This window comes from Lethenteron reissneri, chromosome 43 (genome assembly GCF_015708825.2).
Source record: "Lethenteron reissneri isolate LAM-NWPU_2019-01 chromosome 43, ASM1570882v1, whole genome shotgun sequence".
Classification (NCBI taxonomy): Eukaryota; Metazoa; Chordata; class Hyperoartia; order Petromyzontiformes; family Petromyzontidae; genus Lethenteron; species Lethenteron reissneri.
Window position 1 is genome coordinate 367313 of NC_083821.1, and position 12273 is coordinate 379585.

Here is a 12273-nt window from a genome sequence, read left to right on the forward strand (position 1 = left end):
ATTGTAAATGGTAGAGCAGATACATATCACCTGTTCCTTCAAATGTGCACACTGCAGTGAGGACGCCAGTCAGTGTTGTTACGAGTGGACCCACTCACTCATTCACGCATGCCAATGAACGCCTCATATCTCAGTCTCAACAAAGCAGAAAGAAACAATTAAGGCAGGTTTACTGTAATTATGCAACGGGCGCTACAGTCACACTATCAGATTGACATCTTGATCGATTGGCCAAGATGCGGCGTCATCGCCCGGGTGCTTTGTCTGTATTGTTGACAATGATGAAATAGGGGCATTTTTACCTGAAGTGGGAGATTTAAGTGTATACGCTCCGAGGCTCACTCGAGCAATCGGCCGAGGGCTGAGAAGACTGTCAATTGTTATGGCAGGAAGGGCTCCACTCGTGATACGTCCACCATTGATTTTTTAGGTTATTTTTTGGCAATGGTCTAATCGATAACCTAGAATGCACCCGATCATCAGATATTGGAAGCTAAGTAGGTCTGAACCTGGATAGTGCTTGGATGGGTGACAACCTTGCAAGATGGGATTTTAATGGCTGTGTATAAAAAAGAAATCTATCATTGTACTGTACTTCTCTGTACCCACTCTCATCTCCTTTCTTTGACAATCCCAAACTGACCAGTGCTGTGAAGCACGGTCACACAACCCCCAGAAACGAGAGAATCCCCATGACCCGCACGGCATGGGGAAGCCCGAATCCAGCAGTGGATTGACAAAAGGACTTTGCGTTTACTGACTATCACTCTGCCAACTTACAAGACGTTCAAGAAGATGCATATTGATTGTACAATTGCCGCACATTTTATGCTCTTCATCAGGAGGAATTAATTTCAGACAGGTGTCTGATTTGGTGACCCGGAAAATATATCTGTGCCCTGCACACCACATACATAATACCTCTCACTTTGGCTAGGTGGCTACTCTGGTCCATTCTACCAGCGATCCATAAAATATTAAGTGAGAAATGAAGCCCCTAACATTGTCATCGATGTTCTTCACATCAAGCCCTGAGAGCTCAGGAGTGCTTCCATCGCTCACACCCAGGTATAGCCACGCAGACCACACAACTACAGTGCCAACAGCACCATAAACGAGCGGGAATGCATCACACGCATAATCCGCTGGGCTCTCAGCTAATTGACGAGACTGTGTGCGTGTCTATGTATGTGAATTAGTGCGTGTAGCTGTGTGGGTGTGCACACGTGTTCATGCGTGTGGTGTTTGGTGGATTGGTGACGTATTGGTTAGCCAAGTCGACCTAAAGGAGGTCCAGAACTGGTTCAATTATCACTTGCCACTGATGTTAGCCGTAGTCGGCAATTTTAATTAAAATATTCTTTGGTTCTTTCGGTAAAGTCACTTAGATAGAAGAAAAAAAAACTAACGACGTTTCGATCGCAACACGCCCATTTTAAACCTTTATAAACAGTTGCATTTAGAGGCTTAACCCCCCTTTTCTCTCCGCCTGATGTCGACCGCTTGTGTTGCGATCGAAACGTCTACGTGACTTTACCGAAAGTACCAAAGAATATGAATTCCTGCAGTCACGAAGGTTTTAAGTAATTTTTTTATTAAAATGTCAACAGTTTTGTAGCACGCCAACTACTGCACCACTGTTCCACACCGCTCCTCATTTATACAAACATATACAAAGACAAACACAGGCACACATGTTAATGCAGATCCCACGCACACAAAAATTGTCATTGCAAACAATCCCTATTTAATTCTAACTGGATTATGATGACTACCGTGTGAAATGCATTTTTAAGTTCACGCCATAAAAACAATTGCAACCTGGTGCATTATCATAACAGCCTATTCTGCGCAACTCGACACAATATTGGTCGTGAAGTCGTGTGGACACTTGTAAGCATTGCTCACACACAGCAGATCGGCCCTCTGTTCTTCACGCCGACTATGGACGGGTGTAACACTGCAGAAAAGCTCCCTGCGGCCCGACGCTCATAAAGAACCGCAGAACCCCCCCCCCCCCGCGTTGCGCGCGCCACATGCACGGTACAATGCGTCATCATTGACTTTTCACTTTCTAGCGTTTGGTGGTGCAACTGCGCTGTCACATCCCTCGGAGGGATTTAAAGCGGCGCCGTTTACAAACGTAGCGACGCGCCGGCCGCAGGCTCCCGCACAGAGAGATAGAGCTCAACACTCCTGGCTTTATTCAGCCACCAACTTTGACGAGCAAAGTAGCGTGGGTAGCGGCACAGTGGTGGCTTTTAAAGCAGGGACAGGGCCCTTACGGTGACAGGACCCTTACGGTGACAGGGCCCTTACGGTGCCCGATGGCCGAGCCCCTGGGCCTGTGGGCTGCAGTAAGCCATGTCGCATTTCAAGAGTCGGCCAGGGACACCCGGGTATGCGGTTGGGCTGCCCACACATTCCCCGACACGGCAAGGTGTTCCTCAGCACTGTTTTCAATCAACTCCTGCCAACTGTTTTCCAGACATTTAAATACATCTGTCACGATTCAGCAATTACGAGTTAAAAACTGACTTTTACACTCGCGCAATGGGAAAGGTGGAAAGAGAAAGACAAAACAAACGAGAGATCTAACTGAAATGAGTCGTAAAAACAAAACCGACAAAGCGAGATTTTCACGTACATGAGACAAACACAGTACAAATGATACAGACAGCAAAGCTCAGAGAAATCAGGTAGTACAAACAACACAATGCAAACAAGACACACACACTGAATCAACGCTGGAATTGAACTAACCACAAAAGCTGACAATTGCGCCAGGGTGGGAGGATGGATGCCTAAACGGAACTAGCGCTGGATGGAACGCCCGTGCCAGCATTGTCGCCCCTCCGGTGAGCGTGCGGCCCTCCCTGCTCCTCCGCGAGAAGCCACCCTGAGCGTCACCTGTCAAGCCCGACAGCCCCGGCAGCTTTATGCAACCGACATTATAGCAGCGTTTGAACAGCATGTTCCGCCGCGCCCACAACCAGTTCATTTTTTTGGCAACGAGCTCGGCTCGTTATTGCACGGCAAGTCTGGACAGAGAAGGTTGTTCGCTCTGGCACTTACGTCAGATGCCATCACCTGAGCTCACTGCCGATAATAGGGGAGAGTAGCCTTTAGCGAGTCTCAAACGACTGAGGTTATGCCTGGGGAAAGTACCCATGTTCCCAGCTCTCTCTTAACCGACTCGTTTGTTTAATTACAGTGACTGAGTGAATGTATTAATGCATGGGGGAGGGTGAAATGGCACTCCCACACCTGACACTCCAACTTGACATTTTGGCACGCAAACTTGAGGCCACCAGAGCTACTTCCATCTTCGTCACAACTTTTGTTTGGCAGTGCATGAACGGATTATCTGAACTAAAAACATTTCTCTCAAATGTAAATATTATCATTGACAGTTAGCCAGTAATTTACTCAGAGTTAAACATTGATTGGGAAATTAAGGGTTTACTTAAAATGTAATTAATACTGCACGGGTCATTGCAAAACATGAAATCGGGCCACTGGAATTTGTAAAAATATATTCCTTTGGCCAAAATATGAGCCGAAGGACAATGATCTGTTTCCGAAAATCAATGTATTCCCCACGTACGATTTCACCACTATAACAACAGAACCTGGCATGAGAAGCCATGGCAGCCATGGGAACGCCCTCCTCCACTCCCCCCCATCAAAGTTTCAGCCGAGCCCCCAGCCAAGAAACCAAACCAAGAACGCACTGAAAAACAGAAACACGGCGCGTTTTGTATTAGGGCTGTGACAAAAGCGCCGTTTGATAACGCGTGGCTCGTGTCACGCTCCCCGGCCAGGGCAGGAAGCGAGGCCTCCGCATCGGCATTGGGTCATGGCCTGCCGCCACGCGCGCGAGCGTGTTGGTCCCTCCGGCCCCAGGTGACGTTCTTGACGGGATGCCACAGGCTGCGGTCGCCGAGGAGAACTAACCCATTTTCCCCCACGCCCGGTCACGCCGACCGACCCCGTCCGGTAAACTGAGAGAGGCTCGGCGTTTTTACGACGGAACGATCGTAGCATGGCGAGTGCGAGGCCGGTGTCCGCGGACGTGCTGGCGGACGAGCGCACGGCGCCGAGCACCGGGCACCACTCCCTCTAGAGGCGACTGCACTCCGGCAAGTAGGGAAATCTTGGCAGACGACGTAGCGGAGGCTCGGGAAGGGAGGGGAGGATGAGCACGATGAGCCTCTGCCAGGGCTGGCCGAGCCAGAAATAAGGTGTGGCTCAGCTGGCAAGAAAGGGCTTCTGGAGGGATCATTGTTTTTGTGAACAATGTTGAAACAAAGGGGAGCAAAATTGTGATTTAAAAAAAAGTATTGTTTATATAAAACCACGTCAGGCTTTGGGATTCTGCCTAAAGCACGTGCAACATAAAAACAAGTTAAGCACGAGGAGAATAACAAAGATCGCAAAAACTGAGAATAAAACGAGATGCGAGAGCCACCGCATGAGCTGCCATGCCTGGCTGCGCTGGGCCTGACGCAGCGCCGTCTCACGGGGAGACTGGGCACGTTCTACGCTTGCAAACCTCGAGTCACGCGCACAGTTGAGAAATTCCGGACAAACCGGAATGAGCGCTGCCCGCTCGCTCCGGATCCGGGCTGCTGCCCGGGCACGCACGACCGCCCAACGCCGAGCACAATCACTCTCCCCCACGTGCTCCTTCCCTCTCGGGTCTCGCTTCTCTTCTCCCAAAACTTACCGGGCCAGTAGGTGAAAGGTTTCTTTATAGCCAGAGTCACACCAGAAGGCATGGTGCAATTAATAGGGTTAGCGCGCGAGCTGGCAGCCCGGCGTGCACTGAGGGAGATGGCACGTCTCAGCAGTAACGCATTCGCCGCTTGTTGCAGAGGTCTGCGGTGCAAACCGAGCGTCTGCACTAGTCAATACTGCGCGGGTGTATCAACCACGATATACTATTGTGACATCTCCTTCACGATGCATGTTGCAGATCCTGTGATGCCATTCAAAAAAGATTAGGTAATTGTGTGCCGGCACCACGGTCCAAGTTTTCCAAATTTCAAATATTACACCGCAAATAACTTAATTGGGATTAACACAACAAACATCACCTCCCAATGCAAACATTTTGTAGGACCCTCGTCAAAGTTTTGAGACTCAGGCTTTCCTGGGTAAACAACCGTAATCATAATAATAACAGACGGTATGCAGTGACACTCACAAATATTCTACAAAGATTTCCAAAAAAAACTATTCACCAATGATCATGATGAAACCACTACAGACCAGAAGCGTGGGTGTTGGGCAGTAATTAATGATGAAAATCAACTCATTCACACGCCCAAGGATGTGGAGGAGGCCAGGCACAGGACGGTTGCGGTGCGTTAGGAATGAACACGATCAGCTCCGGACACGTCCCCCCCCCCGCCTAGGAGCGTCTCAACACTAAACAGCCGCTTTCCCGGCAATGAAGCCTTCGCATTCTCGCTCCCACGTCAGCGCCACATCGCCCACGTTCATCGCAAGTCAAGGTTTCTCTCACGGGAAAACATTCATGCAGCAGTTTTCCCTTCCAGGTTTCAACACACTAACTCCCTTGTACCGCTGCAGAGAGTTTTTGCAGTTGCATAGCCTCTCCGATGTGCATTCGGGCTGTACGGACGGCTGTTCTCTGGCTCATCGTCCGATGTTTCGCTCCATGAGATGGGAGCTCCGGAAGAAGCTCCCAGCACGTGGAGCAAAACGTCGGACATCATGCAGTACAACCCGATAATACGTGGGAGAGCTATGCCAACCGTCTCGTCGATCCGCACGGCCAAGAACAAGACTTGAAGATTAACTATGGCAGGGTCGCCGTTACGCAAGAGGCCCCTACGGCAAATATCGCACGAGTGGGTGTCACGTTGCCGCTCGGCTCGAGATTCAGGACTAAAAGCAGACGCCGGCTGCCAAGCGCCCGCGCCCAGTAGGAGCAGCCCTCGGTTGAGTTCAAAGTTCGGAATCGGATTTCGGAGAAGGCCCTCGTCCCCCTCGGACAGGAATTCCACGGGCGGCACCAGCGGGGCGAAGCGAGACCCCGGTGGTGGGGAAGGGGGAGGACAGTTGTGCAGAATGGCACGCGGTGCGCGTCGAAACGCACCGCCACGATCACTTTTGGCGGCCTTTATTTAGCCCCCCGCAGCTACCGCCGTCGTATTAAAGCGTTTTGTGTAACCAAGGCCGGTTGTGGGGATGTTTTCCCTGCACCTTGCCACCAACACGTAGAGTTTCGCACAGCCTTGCCGTGGGGGAGTTCAGTCACTCTCGCACGTGCTCGTCGTACGTAACGTTCACACAGACAAATATATAAATAAGTTATAATTCACAGCCAACTGTCAATACACTCCTGTAAGAGGGCCTCTCTCCAAACCATTATGGTTGCAAAGGTCACTTGACCGTACTTCCACCCTCTCAAATAAAACGCAGTGGATTAATATAGTGGCGTGTAAATGCGACCACATCGCAAGATGCAGCACAGATTCGGTGAGCGTATTTACTTCACAGACAAGCTCTCAGGCCTGGACTTAAACAGCGGCAGGGAGTTAACGGCAGAGGAGAATCAGCGAAGATTGACTGGGGACTTCAATGGAATGCTCTGGTCGCTGTTGCGGAGTGCGTGGAAGGAATTAAAATGAATGACAGGGGAGAGGTAGGAAAGTGTGTGGAGGGTGAGATGATAGGGAAGAGATACAATAGTGTATATGAAAGAGAGCAGAATGAGATGAGGGAGGAGTGGAGCTAGATGACAGGGTGGTCGTGTGACGGGCGAGGCCATGCAGGATCTTCAAGACGTACCCGCAATAAGGGCATTCGGGGCTCCGCACCGGATAACGGACAGCATCACGAGGTCCCATTCTTCTTCAACACCTGGTCATTTGTGGCGGGCCCGCGGAAATCGTTAGTCGATCGCGAGTCGCCATGCCGAGCAGCACGCACCAGGGACCGCCCCTTCGTGAGACGACCAGCCCCTGGGTGGGGGGGGGACATCCACTACGTGAGCCCAGATATGCAAAGCAGGAGGAGGAAGAAGAGCAGTAATATCCCGTTAAAACCGGCCGTCCCAGCTGGATCGAACAACCCTCGTCTCATCCCAACTCCAGATCTCAGAGGACTCGAGTGGGAGATTATGAAACACGCCGAGCCCATAGGTTCCTGTTTTTTTTATTTTTGGTGCAAAATCCTCCTACGTCTCCATCAACGACAATGAGGAAAATCACCCAGGCAGCGATGCGTCCCGGCCGTTCTGTCAACATGCACGCGAGGCTGTTTGCACAAACTCTAAGTCACTTTTTCCATGGAACATGTTCATATTTAACTTGCAAACTAAGAGTAAAGGTAAACAGGCAAAGGTGAAGTCCTGCCATTGCTTGCTCACACCACTGCTGGCAGAATGGCCTCGACTAGATTTGAAGGTATTTCTTGGCCTCCTCTTCCACGCTAGCCAGATGTCCTAGAAGAGGTGAGAGTAACCACCTTGCCCGATCCACTTGACGGATAAATTAATGGTAGACAAATGACAAATTCCACTCAGGTTGTTGGATGTAACTGGCCACTGGCCTGTAGCCCACATCATCAGGGTGTGCATGTGAGCAGGTCGACAGCAACCTGGCAAAACCAGGACAAGCGAGCTCGAGAGAGGAGCGAGCGCGATAGAGTCCCGAGCGCACCTGGCTAGTGGGGTCAGCGCCGCCACGATGCGCTTTATTCAGCATCGTCAGCGACCAAAGCCACTTCCAGTTGCCACCATCCACCACGCAGCTTGCAGCGCCGGGTTCTTATTTCAGACAGCTTGAGCCAGTCCATGCGGGTCAAGGGGAGTTCTTGACCATATTTCACCACGCCGGTTGGTGCCGTTTTGTGAAGGCGGGGAACGTGCACTGCCCTCTGCTGCCCACCGCATAGCACGAGTCTTTATAATTACAAAAAACAATTAGTTGTTCTTTTTTCAGGAGGGTTCTGCGATACTGGTCTGCATGCCCAATTCCAATCACAAGGTTCTGGTATTTGGGAGGAGAACGTGGAGAAACCCAGACAACGTATCGGAGGGGATTATACCCAGCACGGCCATCTCCTAGCCTACACCTCCCAACCCCACCTCTATAACACCCGGCAAGCCCTGGTGGTTCACCATGCAAGTACTCTGGAATTAAACTTCTGAAGTACAAATCAGGCTTTCATCATCCCAATGTTCTGTTCACTCGACTGGCTCCCAATCGACCCTTGGATCAATTTAAAGAGTGCACCAACCCCTGCTGGCCTCTCATCTCACTACTTTCCGCTCCAGCAACCAAAGGGCTTCCGTTGAAGCAACCGTGGGCTTCCGTTGAAGCCCACGGCCAATCTTTGCTCAGTGGGGCAGGTCACTCGTTCGCCTTTGCTACCTCCTTAGCCTGTAACTCTCTTCCCCCAGCCATTCGTCCTGTTGACTCGCTCGTCCTGTTCAAGTGCAGGATCAGGATCCCCCCCTTCTTTCCTCTGCCTATGTCTCTGTACAGAACCCTGAGATGCGCAAGCACTGGGACGCTGTGTCGTAAGCGCCATGTTCTGCTGGGGCCCGTGCGGGGAGAAAGTTGCGTGCGGGAGGGGCGGTACCGATGTTCCCCTCCACCTCCCCCCCCACAGGGTGTGCACAGGTGCGCCAGGAGGTGCATCCTGGCAGGCATCCACACACCCACGCTGCTGCCACCTATGCTTACGTGGATTAGCGGCCAGATCTGTTCAAATGCGCTTCCCACGTGACAAACCACAACTCTGTGAGTCCACCACTAAGCTATCCCCATGAAGAGGATCAATAATTTAGGTTCGTCTTTCTCCCCAATTTCATGCCGCTTGTGCTACCGGTGTCGCATCAGCGGACTGAGGAGCCCGTCTGGCTCGGTGGCAAAGAGGCGTGCAATATGCGGGGAATGGGGTGAGAGACAAGGGGGGGGGGCAGGGTGGGGCAGCGGCTTCCTCGCGGAGACGCGCGCATGAGCAACAAATCCGCACAACCCTCAACACGGCTAATCTCAAGGCTGTATCCTTCAAACCGGGTCACGTCAACCCATGAGCCCGGTGCTCACGCATTTGTGATGTCGCGCACCCCAGAGGGGCCCACAGACGACGACTCCCGCCATGACGCTCGCGAACCCAAGTCGTTGGAGACGTCTCTGGGGGGTGGTCGGCGAGTGTGTAATCGTTCATCGATTTCAAGCGATTCTGACACTTGTAGACGTGCTGAATGTGTGTGGATCCTTTAACAATGTGTGTCAATTGTACACAAAATAAACCTCCGAGTGAATGTAATTAAGCAGACAGAACAAATGAGGCAGGCAGTGCATGCTCCTGCACAGCAGCCCTTTTTGTCCAGACTACAGAGGCAGTGGAGAAGGATGAGCCACCTACCATTGAGTAAAAGTTACCTGGGGGCTCTGACAGAAGACATTGACTGCTGGAGCAGAGATTGCGTGGAGGGAAGTAGAACGAGATGACAGGGGAGAGGTAGGTGAGCGAGTGGAGAGGAACGGTGAGACAAGAGGGCAGAGCATGTGAAGGGGAGTAAAGTGACATGAGAGGGAAAAGGGAGTCCATGGAGGATCTTGAAAATGGTGAGTGCCATCTTGAATTGATTCTGGATTGGACTGGAAGCTGGTGGCATGATCGGAGTTTGGGTGCGATGTGGTTTTGTTCACGGGGGCGCGCGAGAAGTCTGGCAGCGGCATTCTGCAGATTGTCTGGTGCGGCACGTGTCTCTGCGAGTCCTTGCGTTCGTGAGCCAGCTAGCACCGCGGTCGCCATTCCAATCTTACGTAAGCTCTTCTCGCAGCTGCAGCCCTTCTCATGGAAGACTTTCTCCGAGGTGGGGGAGGGGTTGGGGGAGGGAAGGGAGGGGACCCTGTGAAGCAGGAAAACCCGAGCACTCTGCCCCCTCGTCAAATGAGGCCCCGCTACGGGGGAATGCAGCCGGGCTGGGCCAGTGCGCTCGCCCGCTCAGCCCTCCCCTTATCCGCGCACGAACCGTAACGACAGAGATGGCCTCAGAACACGGCTGCGATCTGATAAAGCAGCGATCTGCACCTGATGGTGCTGCTTCGCTGTAAAGTCAGGGCGGTAGCGCTTCAACACAAAGGAAAGCTTCTTTCCCTGGGGCAGTTTGTTTATTTTTTACAGCCACTCTCTCCAGTGCAACTACGGCTGCTATCAATTGCCCTAATACAGTCCCTGGTAGCATCCTCCTCAAAGAACTTTTGTCGGCTCGAAGGAGCGAGCAGAGAGCGTAACCATTAACTGAGATCAACCGCGCAGAGTCAAACCCCCACCAACGGCTGAACCCCAGCGTCTCTCAGTCAAAACACAACAATAAATACGAAAAAGGACACATGCGTACACTTTTGGCCTCCCAGCCGCTCTGCCCAACGCGGGGTGAGGATTAGAGCTCGGGTAAGGGCCAGGGTAAGGGCCAGGGTAAGGGCCAGGGAAGGGGAACCTATGGCCCATGCATGGACCACTTTGGTCCTTTGATTTCATTCCATATGACCTACAGCCACACAAGGCCTACCACTTAAAAACAGTCGACAAATTATATTAACCCTGTCACGGGCACCAGAGGGGACATTTTTGAAGCTGACAACACCGAGTTTCTAATTTTAGCACGCTCCGTCACCTGTTGTATTTCAAGTGGTTCTCAGCACACGATCGATGCGTACAGTCCTAGCGTGATCAGACGGCTTTAGTGGCAAATAATGTGCGGTTGCCCACCAAAGGTTTCTGAAAGTCCTAATGGGCACACGGCGGGTTGAGGGAGTGCTGCCCCAGCCCGAGGTCAGGGAAAGGACTAACGCGGCGCCTGACAATCGGTCGCCCGTTCACATCGAGAAGGCAGCGCAGAAGACACGGGGCGCACCGAGAGACAGGGACACGTGGACCAAGAGTGCGTCACGTTTCGCCGCTGGCCCACGTTCACGGAAACCGGGAAGGGAAGCAATGCATCTTTATACGAGCGGTCGCGAGCACTCACTTGCGACTGCTTACCCGCCACGGTGGACACGACGCACTGGCAGGGGGTCGGTCCCTTTAGAGCAGGGGTGGGGAACCTTTTTTCTGCCAAGGGCCATTGGGATATTTATAACATCATTCGCGGGCCATAAAAAATTATCAACTTCAAAATTTGCCTGTTATATTTGCTCAATTAACTCACCCCTAATGTGATGGCTGGAACTGCTTCTCTTTGGTGAGGCGTGTGATGTTAGTTGGTATTGATGATGCTTTTCCAGGTTTGCTCCTCGATTTATTGAATTTCGAGTCCCGCCTGCGGTTGCCTTGGCAGGGCCACACCAAATGATTTCGCGGGCCGGACGTTCCCCATCCCTGCTTTAGACAAACCAGGTTGACCAAGAGCGCGCAGTGACATCACTCGTGATTACAACCCCTCGTGCGACAACGCTGCGAAACGTCGCACGAACAGGTGCAGTCCTTTCGTCAATCCCCTGCTGGACGAGGGCCTCACCACGCCGTGTGCGTCATTTGGTTGTTTGACCATACTTCACCACGCTGGTAGTGTGGGCTGGTGAAGGTGGGAAGCAGAGAAGTTGGAGAATGGTGTAGAACAACAGAAGTTTGCTTCACCGTTCTGTGTTCACAATGTAGCGCTGCAGCTTGCGCATGGCTGGATGAACAGCAACTGATAAGTCCATGCGTACACGAGTAGCCTGCCAGGAAAAGGCTTCAGTGGATGCGAGGTGGATTGCGTCGGTGCCCTCGTTGAATACTCAGCCTTCACACAGCGGTTCATCACCGTGTGGTCCATCGTCTAGTCGGTGTTACCTCAACCTGGGTTCTCTCTGAATGCCCACTCGTGATGGACGTAGCGGGTGGATTTGTTGTGAGCTGTGCAGATCTAATTTCACGTGGACTAATGTCATGAGGTAGAGGTTAAATCCTGGAGGCTCTCCAGTGAGAACAGCAATCGAGTGCTTGTACAGTATCGTTGTTCTCCCGAATCTGTCGCCATTTCTCAGAGTTGAGAAATCTGCATTGACAGGGGCTCTGGCTCTGCGATGTCAGGCACATTACTGCTGCACGGAGAGACAGAAAGAGGAGCACGTGCATTCACGAGTGTTAATACACAAGTGTGGTGATTTTTGTTCTATTTTAGCACTGGATTTGGACCAATTTGCATGGCGCCTACGCAGACGGGTAGGTCAGGGCACTGTCCGAATATCTTAATATCGTAAGACCACATTACGCTGCACAGCCTCCGCACACAAG

General features: G+C 51.9%; 1 protein-coding gene across 5 annotated transcripts in view; it reads right to left on the reverse strand.

Annotated features, from left to right (window-relative positions):
• TRIT1 (tRNA isopentenyltransferase 1) overlaps positions 1–12273 on the reverse strand; it is a 56926-nt gene that overhangs the window by 21725 nt on the left and 22928 nt on the right. The window contains exon 2 of one of the 5 annotated variants that reach the window (XM_061569592.1): positions 6852–6995. The exons of 3 other annotated variants lie outside the window; for them this stretch is intronic. In XM_061569592.1, the coding sequence (XP_061425576.1) occupies positions 6852–6881 (30 nt within the window). In that variant the 5' untranslated portion in view covers positions 6882–6995. Of the gene's footprint in view, positions 1–6822; positions 6996–12273 lie in introns of those variants that run through there. One more of the 5 variants, XM_061569593.1, reaches the window with a different exon arrangement.